Source organism: Cetorhinus maximus, chromosome 5 (genome assembly GCF_964194155.1).
Source record: "Cetorhinus maximus chromosome 5, sCetMax3.hap1.1, whole genome shotgun sequence".
NCBI classification, from domain to species: domain Eukaryota; kingdom Metazoa; phylum Chordata; class Chondrichthyes; order Lamniformes; family Cetorhinidae; genus Cetorhinus; species Cetorhinus maximus.
In genome coordinates this window covers 114,983,275-115,001,011 of record NC_135883.1, presented here as the reverse complement: position 1 = coordinate 115,001,011, position 17,737 = coordinate 114,983,275, and the positions used below count along the sequence as shown (strand labels likewise).

The 17,737-nt window shown below is 40.3% G+C and overlaps 1 protein-coding gene and 1 long non-coding RNA gene across 2 annotated transcripts in view; both read left to right on the top strand.

Moving 5' to 3' along the window:
* The window catches only part of LOC144681129 (uncharacterized), a 117,426-nt gene that overhangs the window by 50,315 nt on the left and 49,374 nt on the right, over positions 1 to 17,737 (top strand). The window contains exon 4 of the mRNA XM_078542858.1: positions 3,076 to 6,732. Coding sequence (XP_078398984.1) covers positions 3,076 to 6,732 — 3,657 coding nt within the window. The remainder of the gene's footprint in view (positions 1 to 3,075; positions 6,733 to 17,737) is intronic.
* Positions 12,487 to 17,566, top strand: LOC144680860 (uncharacterized). Its single transcript, XR_013576636.1, has 2 exons — positions 12,487 to 13,218; positions 14,017 to 17,566. It is a non-coding gene; the product is annotated as an uncharacterized LOC144680860 (long non-coding RNA).

The window sequence follows — 17,737 nt, the reverse complement described above, 5'->3', positions numbered from 1 at the left end:
CTCCTCCTTCCAGAAATGCATTTAATTATCTCTTCAACTCATTAATACTGTGTTCTTCAATAACCTTTTTTTAGTGCTTTCTGCAGCATGATCGGCCTTTGATTGAAATGACTTCTGAAGTCATCTGGCTTCCATTCCTACTTCTGATTCTCCTAACTTGTAGGTTGTGAAACCTTCACTATAGTGAGCAATGAGTTCCTTTTTTTCCCAATAATGTCCACAACCTTCAATATTTCAACTACTACTACTCACAGTATTCTCTTTTCTAAAGTAGAAAAGCTACAGTTTTTAAACTGTTCTGAAAACTTTTATTCCTCATGTGTGGAATCACCATTGTTGTTCAAAGGCAGACTTAACCTTAAAGATTGGGTCTGGCCAGTGTCTCAGACAACCAAATATAACCAAATTTTTGTACCCACTAATACAAATATGTGCCTTATTTGCTCCTCTTAATGCGCTTGAGCGCTGTGCTAATGGTTTAATCAATTTATCCTCTCATAGTTCTGTGAAAATTTTGATGCGTTGATGTGATTTTCACAGATAACATAACTGGAAATTATTGTTTCCCCTGTTTTGTGTCACCTGTAGCCCAATGGAAGCAATATTTCTGGTTATAATCGCTTCTGAAGCCATTCTTTTTACCTGTTCAGTTAACCCTAGGATTCTGGGAATGGCAGAATGCTTACTTATGGATGCTGATGCTACTACTTTAACTATTTGTCAGATGATACAAGGAACTGCCATCTTAAAGAAACAATTTGGCAAAGTGCTTTTCCCGTAAGATGTTGCAATTCACGTGCTAGCAAAGATTTAATTTGAATTTTTGTCTGAGCCTCCAATTAAGTGCTGGCATTCCAGCGTTACTCCTACTAGTTGAGTGATTTACACATTTACAAAATATTTAGCGCTCTCAATGGTTCACTATCTAAATGTAGCACTTACATTCTTACTGAGCCATACAGAGCAGCAAAGTCAACACTTCCATTCCTGGCCCTACCGAAAGAACAGATCTCCATCAGGACAGGAACAGAGGTATAACTAGAGCTTCAATGTCCCTGGACCAAGGAGGAAAAAATAAGCAAAGATCCACACTACTGATCATTATCTAGTGACTCATAGCAAGGTATATAAGGGGGAGATGATAGCATAGTCATAATGTCACTGGACTAGTATTCCAGTGGCCCAAGCTGTTGCTCTGGGGACCCTAGTTCAAATCCCACCACAGCAGCTAGTGGAATTTAAATTCAATTAATGAAAAATCTGGAATTGAAAGCTAGACTTAGTAATGGTGACCATGATGGCAGTCATCAATTGTTGTAAAAAACCCATCTGTTTTTGCCTATCCACCAAGGCAAAACAACCTTTTGACATTTAGTACCGGATTTGATAGTAGAAGGTTGTTTTTTTCCCATGGAATTGTACCCCAGTATGGCACTCTGAGAAAGGGAGGAAACAACAAAGAGAGCAAAAACCCTTATTTCTGTAATTGCATGATGTAATTGCATAATTCCCAATGTAACATACCTGTTGGAAAATCGTCCAGGGAAAAAAAAAAATTGAACCCTTTCCCTAAAATGAGACTAAGTGGAGTTGCCCAGTCCTCATCGAAAATGTAGTAATTCCTGAAATAGGCAGTCGGTGAGCTCAGGTTGCCCACCTGGTTTCCCTATATGGTGTGCCACATTCTGCCCTGAACTGCCATTTGGGCTAACCTTCCTTTGTGCTAAAAACAAAAAACTACTGCGGATGCTGGAAATCCAAAACAAAAACAGAATTACCTGGAAAAACTCAGCAGGTCTGGCAGCATTGGCGGAGAAGAAAAGAGTTGATGTTTTGAGTCCTCATGACCTCTGTTGAAGGGTCATGAGGACTTGAAACGTCAACTCTTTTCTTCTCCGCCGATGCTGTCAGACCTGCTGAGTTTTTCCAGGTAATTTATTTGTGCTGTCAGTTTAAAATTTGACTTTGGCCAGGCATATTCTGATTATGTACTTCATATGTGTACTTCACAGTAAAGAGATTTCACTAGTCACGTGATGAGCATTTCTGAATGCGAATACTGAAGACAGAAATAAGGTGGAACAATTACTCATTGTATAAACTGCTGCACTTTTTTGCTTTTTATTGCTATATATATTTTATATTTTGTTTGGGGTTTTTTAAAAAAAAGTGTTAGATATTAGGCCCACATAGGTGGTGAGGAACTGACTTTTTTGCCCCAAATATCTTTGGTGAAACCCTTGGGTCAGCTAGCCCATGGATCTAGATTAAAGCCCCTTTTAACTCCACCCCAAAAGAATGATTTGCAACTCCCCTACCCACTACCCCAGCCCACCCACCTCTTCAAATCATACTCCTTAAAAGGCATCCCTCCCTCCTTACTGTTACAGAAGTCTTATCATTATTTTCCCTGGCACTATTCCATCTTGAGTTTCTGGGTGCTGTTTTACAGGCAGGATTTGCATTCGTTTTCAGTAGACTGCAGATTATCCAAGATCTTTTTTATTGCATTACTCTTAAAGTCAGCAAAGAAAAGCTTGTTATTCTGCTTTATGACCTTTAGGATATCTCAAAGCACTTCATAACTAATGGATCATTTTTGAAATATAGTAACTATTATGTAATCCAAAGATTTCCACCCCATCTGTCTGAGTTAACTTTGAACCTGAATGAGAAATGAAAGTCCTAACTTTCTGCCATAGAGGCCCTTAGATCTAATACAACTTGGTGCATAATAAATGCAACATTTATTGCATGAAAAATAGATTTTTTAATGTTTTGCCTTTTACTAAATAGCAGCTTATATTTGAAACATCACTTACTCTAATTATTGCATTTATGTTTTTTTATCATTAAACCCATTTTTTAAAAAAGGCACTAGAAATGAAAATGCAGAAAAATAAATGTACCATATTAGTATAATACTGAATTAATATACTCTGCATTGTGATTGTTGCCCATCACAACTTCTGGTACTGTAGCTCTGTTGGTAAAATGGGATTTTATTTATATTGGTGTTTTTGCCAGCTGGCAGTGCCCAATAAACTGATGGTTTGTGTTGATTTTTATTTGCAGGTTCTGATAGATTGGATTTTATTCATGCAAATGACAATGGGGAGTTTTCGCCAAGCTGCAAACGACTCAAAACTGGAAAGGAACAGCACAATGATGTGGGGATGGCGGGTAACCAAGTGGAATCTACCCCAAAGTCGCATAAAATGCTCTCAGCCTGTTGTGATGGTTCCCCTCCGCAGACAAATGGTATTGTCAGTCAGAGCAGCATGAAAACTGGTGTGGGCATTATGTTGGAAGAAGATTGTAGCTTTGAGGAAACTTCTATGCATTGTGACAGTCTGAACAAAACCCAAATGCTGGATGATAAACTCTATAAATGTTCTGACAGCAGCTATACAACTAATCAATTGGACAAGATTAAGTGTCATTTCCTGAATTATGAAGGCCCAAAGCCTTTGAGATGTGACAATGCATCTGACCAATTAGAAACACTTGTGCAAACCCAAACTCAGAAAAAGGCCATCAAATGCAGCTACTGTGATTTTGCCTGTGATCATATGATAACCCTAACACGACACAAGAAGAAGCACATGAAAAACAAACCTCCATCGGAACTAAAGGAGAGCACTGCTTCAAAGAAGCCCTTCCCTTCGCAGGCAGATTGTGGCATAGCCACTGGAGGAAGCGAAGAAAAGAAGTTTTACAACTGCTCATATTGCAGCTATACATCATCATTAATGGGGAATCTACAGCGCCACATCCGAATTCACCTCGGAGAAAAACCCTTTAAGTGTGACCAATGCTACTATGCAACTAGCCAGTCAGGGAACTTGAAGCGCCATAAGCTAACTCATACCCAGAAAAAGTCTTTCACATGCAACCAATGTGATTATGCATCTGGTCAGATGGGGAATCTCAAACGTCATATGCTGATACACACAAGGAAAAAATCCTTCAAATGTAGCCAGTGTGACTATACAGGGGACAGTATGGCAGACCTAATGCGGCACAAACAAAACCACAAAGACGACAAAAGTTTACTACAAAATAATGAACCAGATGCAATCATAATGAAAGCAAATAGTGAGGAGAAGCCTTATAAATGTTTGTATTGTAGCTATGCATCACTTTTGCTTGGAAATCTCCAGCGACATACCCGCATTCATCTGGGAGAAAAACCTTTCAAGTGCGTCAAATGTGATTATTCCTCCTGTCAAATGGGGAACCTTAAGCGTCATTCGCTCACTCACACACGTGAAAAAATGTTCAAATGCCGGAACTGTGGCTACAGCTGTGGTAACTTATTAGATTTAAAACAGCATAAAGAGACTCACATAAAGGAAAAGCTTCAACGAGATAAGGAAAAGGACCTACAGGATAAACCAAGTGTCACCAATAAAGCCTCAAACCATACCCCCGAGCAAGTTGCATCAAAAATTGGGGAGGAAAAGCCTTACAAATGTTTATATTGTGATTATACATCATTACTGTTGGGGAACCTCCAAAGGCACACTCGAATACACCTGGGTGAGAAACCCTTCAAATGTGACCAATGCGACTATGCAACTTATCAGTCAGGGCACCTTAAGAGGCACAGACAGACCCACACACACAAAAAATCTCTTAAGTGTCGCATGTGTGACCATGTCTGTGAGAACATGGCAGACCTAAAGCAGCACCAGCAAAATCACACTGAGAAAATCGGAGGTGGAGAAAAGAAGCCTTACAAATGTACATACTGTAATTATGTTTCTTCTTTATCAGGGAACCTGCAACGGCACATCCGGATTCATCTGGGAGAAAAGCCCTTCAAATGTGACCAGTGTGAATATGCATCTCACCAGTCAGGAAATCTCAAGCGTCACGTATTAACGCATACTCGGCCCAAGTCGTTCAAATGTGGCATCTGCTATTACACCTGCAGCAGTGCAGTGGAATTAAAGGAACATAAGGAGAGTCATGTCAAGAAAGAATTGTTATTGGAAGATGATGAGAATGGGAATGAAAAAGCCCAAGAACTTTATTCCTGCAAGCTGTGTAGCTTTGTCTCGGAGTACCCAGGCCACCTCATGAGGCACATGAAAACGCACAATTCAGAGAAGCCCTACAAGTGTCACTACTGTGAATATGCAACAGTGCAGCAAGGTAACCTTAAACGGCACATATTGATCCACACTGGGGAAAAACCCTTCCGATGCGAGGAGTGTAATTACACTTGTAGCCGCATGGAGAATTTGAAGCGACACAAGCAAATTCACACAGAAAAGACATTCTTGGGGGAAGGCAGCAGTTCAGTGAAATCCGAGAAACCCTATTGTTGTATATTGTGTAATTTTAAAGCCCAGTACCCAAGCATCCTTGCAAGACACATGAAGACGCATGCTGATGTGACCAGGAAAGACATGGGTGCCCAACGTCTTCGCACAGGTAAAAAGCCTTTCCAATGTGGCCAATGCACCTATTCTACTTGCAGTATAACCAGCTGGAAAGGGCACTTGCAGGATCACATGGACAATGAAGTGGAACCACAGTGCAAGGAAGAAAGAGAGAGTGAAAATGGCCAGAAACATTTTTCTTGCAATCTGTGTGACTTCATCACACAACACCCGAATGATTTAATGGGGCACATGAAAACACACAGCACGGGCTCTGTGTCCAGTGACCCCCAGTCGCCTTCCGAAGAGAGAATTGTCCATCAAAGTAGTGAAAACATCTTCTCTTGTAAATTGTGCAGTTTTGTCACCCAGTATCCCAACCACTTCATAATGCACATGAAAGCACACATGAAAACACACAGCAACAGCAAAAGTGAGTACCAGTGTTCCCACTGCAACTATACCACCAAGCAATCTGGGAACTTCAAGCGCCATATCCAGGTTCATTTGGGTGTACGGCCATTTAAATGCAACAAGTGCAACTATGCATCCATTAATTTTGCAAACTTGAAGAGGCACTTGCAAACGCATATGAAACAAGCATCTAGCCATTTGGATTCCTCCCCTTCTGAAATAGCTGATCTGGTACAACCAGAAAGTATTAGCATAAAAAAAGAGATAGAGAATGGTCTATCTACACAGGAAGAAAACATTGAAAATGATAATGACCCTCCCTCCTGTGAGGTCAGTGGCTCTTTCCCCAACCGTGTTTCAAGGAATTTGAAACGGAAGAGACAGTATAAATGTTCACATTGCTATTATGAAACTACAGAATTGGGGAACCTTAACCGACACATCAGGAGCCACAAAGGCGAAAAGCCCTTTAAATGCAGCCAGTGCAATTATGCTTCCACCCAATTAGTCAATGTCAAACGGCACCTTCGAACACATGCAGGAAAGGAATCCTACCAATGTATCCAGTGCAAGTTTGTATCCAATAGCAAGGCAACCTTTAAACGCCACAAACAGAATCATATGGAAAGAATGGAAATAAAGCAAGAAGGGGAGAATGAGAATAGCCTTAGCAAAGAACAGAAAGTCTTCTCTTGCAAATTGTGCAATTTTGTCTCGCAGTACCAGAGCAACCTCATAAGACACATGAACATACACAACTACAGAAGGCCATATAAATGTTCACAGTGTAACTACGTCTCTGCCCAACTGGGCAACCTCAAACGGCATATGAGGAACCATATAAAGAAAGAAACTTTCCAATGTGACCAATGCAACTACTCATGTGCTTCTATGACCAACCTCAAGCGACATGCCAGGGTTCACATAAGTTAAAGTCTAATTGTGCAATAAAGGGAAAGCCTCCATTGGAAAGGACAGAGATGCCTGTTTAACAAGTTGGGCCATAGTGATGGCAGCATTCAAAACCGTGGTAGACACAAATGAGGAGCGGTATAGAACCATGCAGATGTTTCTACTACATGTCACAGTGAAGTAACATAAGTTGTAGTGGTGAACACTTGTGGATGAGGGAATCCTCCAGTGCAAGCAGCATCACGAAACTGAAAAGACTCAGCAGGGCCAAAATAGTATAAACTTGTTTCTGATGAACAAGAGGCTGTGTGCCACTTATACATCTTTACTTGAAATCATTGTAAATCTTAAAAATGCATCATTATGCACATCAATAAGTTTTGTTTGTATAACACAGTAGAGTGAAACCTGTTAGTCTGGTCACTTTGGTGGAATGTCCACCTGTCTTAAGCAACTCATTTTTGTTGCAACCAGTAAGTTTCGGTCACAAAAGTAAAGCCAGAAGTCATAAATTTGTCAGTGAAAAGTCCATTTAAAATAGATTATTAGGAAGAACTTTACTGAGAGAATGGTAAATGTTTGATGGTATATTAGTGAATAAAACTAAGGGGCATTCATGATATAATGGAACAGTTAGGGTATTGGAGAGATGGACTGGAGGTTTAATTTTCCCTCATCCATGGTTTTTCTTCTGTTATGTTTTATTGTGTTTAAAATGATGTAAATAGGCATTAATAGCTAAATAGCCCAATTGAATGTACTTTAGCAGATGGGAGATACTGCAGTTCCATTATAGTCTTGCATTGATCAGTGACTGGCTGAATATACAAAGCTGTATATGTACTTTTTCTGGGAAACTGAACCTCTTCAGTTTTCCCAGGAATACTACAGTAGATTTACACTGGGGTTGTTGATTTAGATTAAATCTGAATAGAGTGTTTAATCACATTAAAAAAAAATAAAGCATGGATTGTGATTTTTTTTCAATTTATATTTAGTTTTGATTCGAGAGCTTCATTTAATATTGTGCTTCTAAAATGCATATTCTGACCTGGCTGTTATCTTGATATGCCAAAATAAACCACTTTCAGTAGCAGTTGTGATTAAGTAGAGATGACTGAGAGGAGATTTGATAAAGGTGCTCAAAAACATGAGAGTTCCAGGCAGAGTTGTTGGGATCTGGAATGCACTGCCATTGTGTGTGGTGGGAGCAGATTTAACTGTGGCTTACAAAAAGGAATTGGAGAATTATCCGAATAGAATAAAAATTGCAGGGCTGTGGGCAAAAGGTGAGGGCTAGGTGAGTTGCTGCTGCAGAGAGAGCCAGCACAGATACAAGAGGCTAAATGGCCTCCTTCTGTGCTGTAACCATTCTTTGATTCTAAGTATCGGCTTGTCAATTAAATGCTGCATTTTCTACAGCAGACATGTCATTGGGATATCATCATTTTATTCCTCAATTGGGTTTCCCATGAATTGTAAATTTAGCAATTTCTGCCAGTTTGGAATGAATGCTCTAACAGTAGATCTAAACCGACTTTATTAGAATTTGAACAGTTCTGGTTTTGTTCGAGATGCACTGGAAATGGTTCGAGATGCACTGGAAATGGAATGTCTGCTTCAGGCTAGTAAGGCGAAAAGCCTTATTAATTTGGGGTGTAGTGTACGTATTCTCTGTTTATTGTGCAATAACACTACAACATCCTATGCGTTGTTGTGTGAAGCACTCTGGGAATTTCAGTTGCCCTGCAGCAGGCCAGATATCTGCAAAACCAAAAGCAAATCACGTATTCTTTAATTTCAATTTTAAATAATTGAGGACTAACCCTAAATAAGTTCCAATTCATCAAGCACTGTTATTTAATCTGGTTTTCAGTTAGAGGTGGTGCCCTTCAATGTGTTGAATTCATCACAGATTGGTGCAACCTCATTGAAACTTGATATGTACGAAAAAGCTCAGGAATAGTATACTTGTTTACGCTTTGACTTGGGGACTGTAATCTAGGCTCGACAATCAAATCTGTGCAGGTAGGAGTTGTTGTGTTCCCTACTGACATGCAGCTCTGCTAAGAAGTGCCAGCGGTCATTTGTTTTCACTTAAATTTTGAGAGTGCATATTGAAGTGAAAATTTTAAACAGCAATTATTTGGCGTTGGCAGCCAGTGCAGGAAAGAATAAAGTTGTGGAGTTGATTTAAATGGGAGGAGAATGCTGGACTTGTGTCACTATCACTTATCAAGCCTTCACATGAAGGATCTGGATCATAAAGGCGTGGCTTATATTGGCTGTTCTGTACAAGATGCTTCCAACCCTGCTGAGTGTTCCTAGCATTTTCTATTTTTGTATTGGCAAATCAAGGTTGCATCTCAAGATCAGTTCGTTCTCCATTTACCTTGAGGCGCTGGCAAGCTGCATTCAAATTCAGCTGAGTAAGACAATTACCATTGCAAAAATAACAAGCTTTTCGCTTCTGAGTTCATCCTCCAGGAGAGCACTTGCTCAAATTATTCTTGTGGCTTCTGCAAAAAGGAGCATGACCTTATTTTCTAAATGATTAATTTTACTCTCAAAAACAAGCATTTAACCACATTGCTGCTGTTCAGTAAAGAAACGCAGCTTGCTGTAGGATTTTTTTCAGTAGTGTGATTAAACCATGTTCTGAGCATATGTAGCCTGTAGTTTCATTAATATAAACACTTTCATTAGAAATAAAACCTTATTTAAGGCAAGTGAAATGTTGAAGGAACTAATTGAGAATTTTATTCAGAATTGCGAGTGCAGCTTGAAATTGTCAGTAGCTAACAAAATACTGTGATAGTAATTTTCAGTTTGTTTTACTGGGCATACTGTTATGTTTACTGAAAATATAACAGCTCACTGTTCATGCACAGATTGCACAGCAACCTCAGGTGAGGGCAGATACAGAATTAAGCATGAAAATCAGGAGGTTGTTGCCTGAGTTGCGCCACTTTTCTGTAAACTGTGAAAACGACACCTCACTACTGTGGCTGATCATAGAAGTACATTGAACAGCATCAAGCTCCTTTATCTATGCAGAAGGTTGGGGCTCTTCTATTTAAATCTAAGTATCCTTTTTAATATTGTGTTACTCTTTAATTACAGCCAAACAAACTCCCTGTCACTGAAAATTAACCTTTAAAAGTATGGAGTCTTATTCCTTCAGCTTTTAATGATTTTTGCCTCCTTTTCTATCTCAATCCAATTTTTATTTCTTTTGCTTTGTTTGAGTTAGTGTCCCCTGCTACCTGAAGAGTCGGCAGGGGAATACATCCCCGCCAATCCAGGCTGTCCCGCAGCCATTGAATGCTTCAAGGAGTATTAATTGACTGAAGACGGGACTTCTGCCCCTCACTCGGGTGGAAGTCTTGCTTCCAAGTGCTGCCAGCCAATCAGCTCTGTTCGAGCAACATCATTTGGAGCAGTGGGCACTATTAGGACTACCAGCAATGCCATCAGTATAAGTGCCGGAGCCCACAGGACCTGCTAGGTGTGGGGTCTTACGGTGGGTTGGGGCAGTGATGGCAAGGCCAGGTGGGGGCAGCAGCAGCTGGAGATGGAGCATGGCAGTCGATCTAGAAAGGAGGTCAGTAATGACTGCGTCCTCCTCTCCCTTTTTGGCTCCAGCAGATGGATCATCTGGCCTTGCCCCTAGTCCCTGAACTCCTCCAGTCAACTGAAAAATTGTAACTTGGTGGCAAGCGGCTCTTAAGTGGCCAATTAAGCTCGTCAATTATGGTGCAGTCGGGCGGACTGCCCTAGGCAAAATATGTGGACAGGTCGTGGTTGGGCAGGAAGGCCACCTGGGGAATTTCACAAACAAAAACAAAAATCGCTAGAAAAACTCAGCGAAGAAGAGTCATCTGGACTCGAAACGTTAACTCTGTCTTTCTCTCCACAGATGCTGTCAGACCTGCTGAGTTTTTCCAGCAATTTTTGTTTTTTTTTTCAGATTTCCAGCATCTGCAGTATTTTGCTTTTACGTTGGGGAATTTCACAGGCTGCCTCGCCCTCCCCCTCCCACCTGCAAACCCGCTGGCGGGGGGACTGTATGAAGTTCTGCCCTCGTGACAAGGGTTGCTGCTATAACTTTGTGCTTCACATTCACATCTGCAATTTTACTGACATAATATGAAGCCAAGCTGATAACCAGATTCCTTTTATTTCGCACTGAAACATTGTAAAAACATTCCTTTGATCATGATTTCCAATAATTTTCAAAATGATTAAGAACAACATTGGTTAAATCCAAAGGTACCCAGAAAAAAGATCCAGAAAAAAAATTGGCAGCGTGTATTAATCTTAAGGTTTTTAAAAAGTTAGATTTTCTTGGATCTCATTTTCCATGGGACTGTTAGTTAATAACAAAACTATAGGCCATGTACTGCCAATCCAGTGGATTCCTTGCCGAAGGGGGAGGGAATAGAATATCCAGGTATAGTGTTGGAAACTAGACTTCTGCATAAGAGATCAGTACTTGAAAGTTTTGTTCGTGAGCTTAAAGGGTAATTTATTTTTGCCTTTTATAATTAATCATTTGCATCTGTAGCCTAGATTGATCAGTTAGTGTGCTGTCACAGCTGCAGAAACAGAAATATATATTGTGATGTAAAAGCCAAGGAATGTCATAGCCAGCAAAATTTCATACTGTAGTCTGGATGCATGTTTGATGTGCTGTTACTGGAATGCTGACCAATCAACACCTCTCAAAAGACGATGCAAAATCATGGAATTTGACCAAAAGTATATCCCTAAAGCAAAGAGAAAATGTGATTTTTAAAAACAAAAAAAAAAATGCTAGAAATACTCAAGCAGTCAGTTAGCATCTGTGGAGAGAAACACTGTTAAGATAGATGATAGATGTGTAAGAGCTTTTAAGCCAGTAGAAGGTGGAGCAGACAGGAAGAACAAAAGGGAAGGTCTGTGATAGGTGGAGGGCAGGAGAGATTATGTAACAAAAGATTTCACCGTGTAAAAGCCAAAGGGTAACGGGAACAGCCAGGAACATACGAACAAGGAGCAGGAGTAGGCTATTCAGCCCCTCAAGTCTGCTCCGCCATTTACTAAGATCGTGGCTGATCTGATAGTAACCTGAAATTTGCATCCCACCAACTGCCGATAACCTATCACCTCCTTGCTTACCAAATCTATCCACCTCTGCCTTAAAAACACTCAAAGACTCTGCTTCCACCACCTTTTCAGGAAGAACGTTCCAAAGACTCAAGACCCTCTGAGTGAAAAAATTTTGCCTCATCTGTTTCAAATGGGCGATCCTTTATTTTTAAACAGTGACCCCTAGTTTTAGATTCTTCCACAAGAGGAAACATCCTCTCCACATCCACCCTGTCAAGACCCTTCAGGATCTTATATGTTTCAATCAAGTTACCTCTTACTCTTCTAAACTCCAGTGGCTACAAGCCTAGTCTGTCCAACCTTTCCTGATAAGACAACCCACCCATTCCAGGTATTAGTCTGGTAAACCTTCTCTGAACTGCTTCCAATGCATTTACATCCTTTCTTAAATAAGGCGACCAATACTGTACACAATAGTGCAAATGTGGTCTACCTAGTGTCCTGTACAACTGAAGCATGACCTCCCTACTTTTGTATTCAATTCCCTCACAATAAATGATAACATTCTATTAACTTTCCTAATTACTTTGCTGTTCCTTATATTCTGTCCAATTTTCTAGCCTTCCACCTGTCTTTGCACAATTATAAGCTTTTTTTTTTAAAGTTTAATACTTACTTTAACCTTCCTCGTTAACCACGGATAGTTTGTCCATCCCTTGGACTTTTTCAACTCACTGGAATGTATATATTCTGTGCATTCTGAAATATCACCTTAAATATTAGCCATAGCATCTCTATTGACCTATCTCTTAACCTTATTTGCTAATTCAATTTAGACAGCTCAGCTTTCATGCCCTCATAATTGCTCTTTCTTAAGTTTAAAAACTTAGTCTCAGACCCACTCCTCTCTTCCTCAAACCAAATGTAAAATTCAATCGTATTATGATAGCTGCTACCTAGGGGTGCCTTCATTATGAGATCAGTAATTATTCCTATCTCATTGCACAATGCCAGGTCTAGTATAGCTGCTCTCTGGCTCCAGAACATGCTGTTCTAAGAAACTATCTCAAAAACATTCAATGTACTCCTCATCTAGGCTATCTTTGCCCATCTGACTTTTCCAGTCCATATGTAAATTAAAATCTCCCATGATTATCGCCGTGCCTTTCTAACGAGCTCCAATTATTTCTTCCTTTATGCTCAACCCTACCACGTGGTTACTGTTAGGGGGCCTGTACACGACTCCAACAAGTGGCTTCTTGCCATTACAATTTCTCATCTCTACCCAAACCGTTTCTACATCCTGCTTTCCTGAACTTAGCACAATAGAGAGGGATGACCTAATACCATCATTAACTAACAGAGCCACCCCTCCACCTTTTCCTCGCTCCCCGTCCTTCCTGAATATCCTGTACCCTTCAATATTCAGGTCCCAATCCATGTCCCCATGCAGCCACATCTCTGTAATGGCTATCAAATCGTAATTATTTATTTCTATGTGCTCTCTCAGTTCATCAAAGGTTGTGCCCTTTGTTCAGGTGCTGCTGCACATACCTGTAATCCCACTTCTCAGAGGTTGAGACTGCTGGATTGCTTGAAGCTTAGAGTTCTGAACTGTTGTTGTCTGCACCGATCAGGTGCCCCTTCTAAGATCAGTATCCACATGGCAGTCCTTGGGGAATCTGGGATCACCAGGTGTGCTTGAGGGGTGAACTGGCCCAAGTCTGAAATGGAACAGGTAAAAGCCCCCTCACTGTTCAATGCCAGGCAACGAGGTGGCCCAGCGATGAACTGCTAATCCATTGTGCTCTGCATATGTTCAATGCAAGCTTAAGGAACAGTATCTCACCTTTTGTCTTAGTACTCTACAACCTTCTGGGCTTGATATTGAGTTCAATAATTTAGATCATAGCTTCTGCCCCCATCTTGTATTTTCTGTTGTCTGCTGGCTTGTTTCTTTCTTTATCCTTTGCATTCAGGTGGCTACTATATAGCCATTCACACCTGATCTGGACTCAGCCTTTGTTCCTTTACTGTACCCACTACTCTTTGGCTTTTGCATTATGAAATCTTTTGTTAGTTAATCTCTCATGTCCTCCAGTTAACCTGTCCTGCCCTCCACCCTGTCGCACTCTTTTATTCTTCCTGCACCCTCCCCCTTCCACTGTCTTGAAAGCTTTTATGTTTCTATCTTCTTTCTGTTTTGAAGAAAGATCATTGTCCTTAACGTTAACACTATTTCTCTCCACAGATGCGACTTGACCTGCTGAGTATTTCCAGCATTTTGTGTTTTTATTTCAGATTTACAGTACTGTATATTTTCTTTTAAGAAACTCTTTGAAAGAACAATTTCTGTGTAGTTGCAGATCAGATAATATGCAGATAATATCGACTCTTCAGAGAAAAAGATTATTAGAAATGCCATTACTGAAATGTTTTGTAGCTTTTCTGCGTGAACTACTGGATTAAGATTTTGACTGCTATTGTAAAAGTGAGCATTTAAGCCATTTAAACACAATCATCTAATTAATATATTTGCATTTCCAAATTCTTAGTGCAATTACTGTTATGCAAATGATAAATGTGTGAATCTGAGAGAGGTAGGACTTTTGCAAGGTTCTTAAACTATTATCCAAAAATATCAAGAAAATGACTGATATGTGGAAGAGGGCTAATAACAAGCCATGGAAAATGATCTGTATCTCAGCGATTACTTGTGAACAAAGCCCTCAAAAGTGAAACATATACATTGTGATTACGGCTTATAGCCCACAGCTCTTCATTCTAGGTATTAGTCACTAAAGTTAGCTGCAAGTCCCTGTTTTAAGTATGAACTGTGATTGCAGACTTGTTCTGATCAAATCACTAAAATTATTTCCTTGCAGTGCTGTCTCTTCATAATTGTCATGTCATTTTCTCAAAGGTATAAAATCTAACATAGTGATGTTCTGGTTTGCCCTGGGTATCACCCACCTACACAAAGTAATCTTGGATGCTAAATCTTGAGCAACTGCTTTACATTATTTCCAGTTAAGGTTTCAAGAAAAGATGGATCTTGGTGTATTATGTTTAACTAAAATGGAATCTGAATATTATTTTTTTTCTGTAACCAAAAAAGTACATAGGTTATAAAAATTGAACCAAGCTTATAACTTAAAAAGGATTATATGATTGCAATAATTCAAATGCTGTGTGCTATAGTAGACAACTAATTCACTTCACGCGATATCAAGAAACAGCTGAACGCACTTAATACAGCTAATGTGATGGCCCCTGACAACATCCATGCTGGAGTACTGAAGAATGTGCTGCAGTGCTAGTCATACCTCTAGCCAAGCTGTTCCAGCACAGCTGCAACACCGCCATCTACCTGAAAATATGGACAATTGCCCAGGTATGACCTGTCCATAAAAAGCTGGGCAAATCTAATCTAGCCAATTACCAGCCCATCAGCCGCCTCAAAGTGAGGGAAGGTGTTGTTGACAGCGCTATCAAGTCGCACTTACTCAGCAATAACCTGCTCACCAGTGCTCAGTTTGGGCTTCACCAGGACCACTCAGCTCCGGACTTCATTACAGCCTCAGTCCAAACGTGACAACAGAGCTGAATTCATGAGAGTGACTGCTCTTGACACCAAGGCATCATTTGACCAAGTGCGGCATCACGGAGCCCGCGCAAAATTCAATTCAATGGTCATCAGGAAAACTTAATTAGCTGCTTAGAAAAAGAAAAATGGCTGCGGTTCTTGGAGACCAATCGTCTCAAACCCAGGGCATCACTTCAGGAGTTCCCCAGGGTGGTGCCCTAGGCCCAATCATCTTCAGCTGCTTCATCAATGACTTCCTTTCCATCATAAGGTCAGAAGTGGGGATGTTTGCTGATGATTGCACAGCTTTCAGTATAGTTTGCCATTCCTCATGTACTGAAGCAGTCTGTGTCCATGCACAGAAAGACTTGGCCAACATTCAGGCATGGGCTGATAGGTAGAAAGTTACATTCGTGTCACAAGTGCCAGGCAATGATGATCTCCAACAAGAGAGAATCTAACCATTGCCTCTTAACATTCAACAGCATTACCATCACTAAACCCTTCACTATCAGCATCCCGGGGTTATCATTTTCCGGAAACTTAGCTGGACCAGCCATAAAAATACTGTGGCTGAGAGTTTGGTGGCACCTGACTCCCCGAACCCTGTCCAGCATCTACAAGGCACAAGTCAGGAGTGTGATAGAATTGCCTGGATGAGTGCAGCTCCAACAACATTCAAGAAGCTTGACACCATCCAGGACAAAGCAGGCTGCTCAACGGACACCCCAACCTTAAAAATTCACTCCCTCCACCACCATACACAGAGGCAACAGTGTATGCTATCTTCAACTTGTCAAGGCTCCTTCAACAGCACCTTGCAAACCTGTGACCTCTACCACCTGGAAGGACGGACAACAGATGCACAGGAATACCACCACCTTCAAGCTCCCTGCCAAGCGATACAACACCCGGATTTTGAACAATATAGCTGTTCCTTCACTGTCGCTGGTCAAAATCCTGGAATTCCTTTGCTAACAGCACTGGTTCAAGAAGGCAACTCACCACCACCTTCTTGAGAGCAATTCGGAATGGGCAACAACTGCTGGACTTGCCAGTGACACTTGCATGCCATGAACAAAGATGAAAAGCCTGTTACGTACATAGTCCAGGATCACATTGTAAGCATTTAGGATTGCTTTCTTCCCACTTGCTGTTTTTTTAAATGACCAGGAACTGGATAACTTCAAGGCTCCCAGTTCATATGTTATATTGGTTAGCATGTAAAATGTGATTTTCTTTTAGTTTATGCATAGTCCTTACACTTTTGAGAACTGAAAATCAGCAAGCTAGTTATTGCAGACACTAAGGTTAGCTGTTTCAGGCTCAAGTCTGCAGGTCAAAATTCAAAACAGAATCTGATACGCTGAATACACTGGAAAACCCTTACATAATAGATGTTGGGTTGTTGGTTTGCAGCTCTTCTGATCTTCTACTTTACAATGGTTGTGTGAAGTGTGTTTTGGTGGATGGAAATATTGTATTTCCTCACTTGCTAAGTGCATTTTAATTCTAACTACAGGTTTGCGCAAACTGGTTTTAATTTTTCAGTGAAAAAACTTGCTCACATCCACATGAAATCCTGGTTCTTCATTGTAAAGCCTATAATATTATGGTGTTTTAGTCACTGGACCTGCTCATAGACCGGTATGACAACTAGACGTTTTAATGGACTACCCTCATTTCACCAAGCTTCATCATTTTTCTTCCTGCAACAGTGTATAGGAAACTCTGTGATGAGGGAAACAGTAGAAATAACAGTCAAATGTTGGGCATTAAAATACCAGACAAATGATGTCTCTGCTTGCTGGTCTCATAAACTTAAAGGAGGAACAAGGCTACTGAAGGTTGAATTGTTCCATGCAAGTTGAGGAGCAGAGGCAAATACAAGCTTTTATTTCACTAATTTTCTTCCCACACCTGAACCACTTATTTCTCCAGTTTTCTTAGCAACAATTTTAATTTCTTTCAGAAATGTACAACACTTTGAATGAAGTAACAGGCTGTCTACTAATGCTTGGCAGCATATCCCAATGACAAGTACATGTCTTTCATGAAATGTTCTACATTAGAATTTCCTATCATTGGGATGTGTAAGCATAGAGTACTTGATCTTTAATGTTATATATTTGCCAGTTTTGTATATTAAATTACATACTTTTGCAGCTAATAAGTGTTTTTTTCCTGTTAATTCCCTTGTCTCCTTTTATGTTAAATAGGTCCACATAAATACATATCTGAAAATCATGGAAGTGCAAGAGAAAGACAGGTTAATATTTAGGCCCTTTTTCATCACGTCTCAATTGTTAACCTTTCCCAGATGCTGACCTGTCTGCACTTTTTC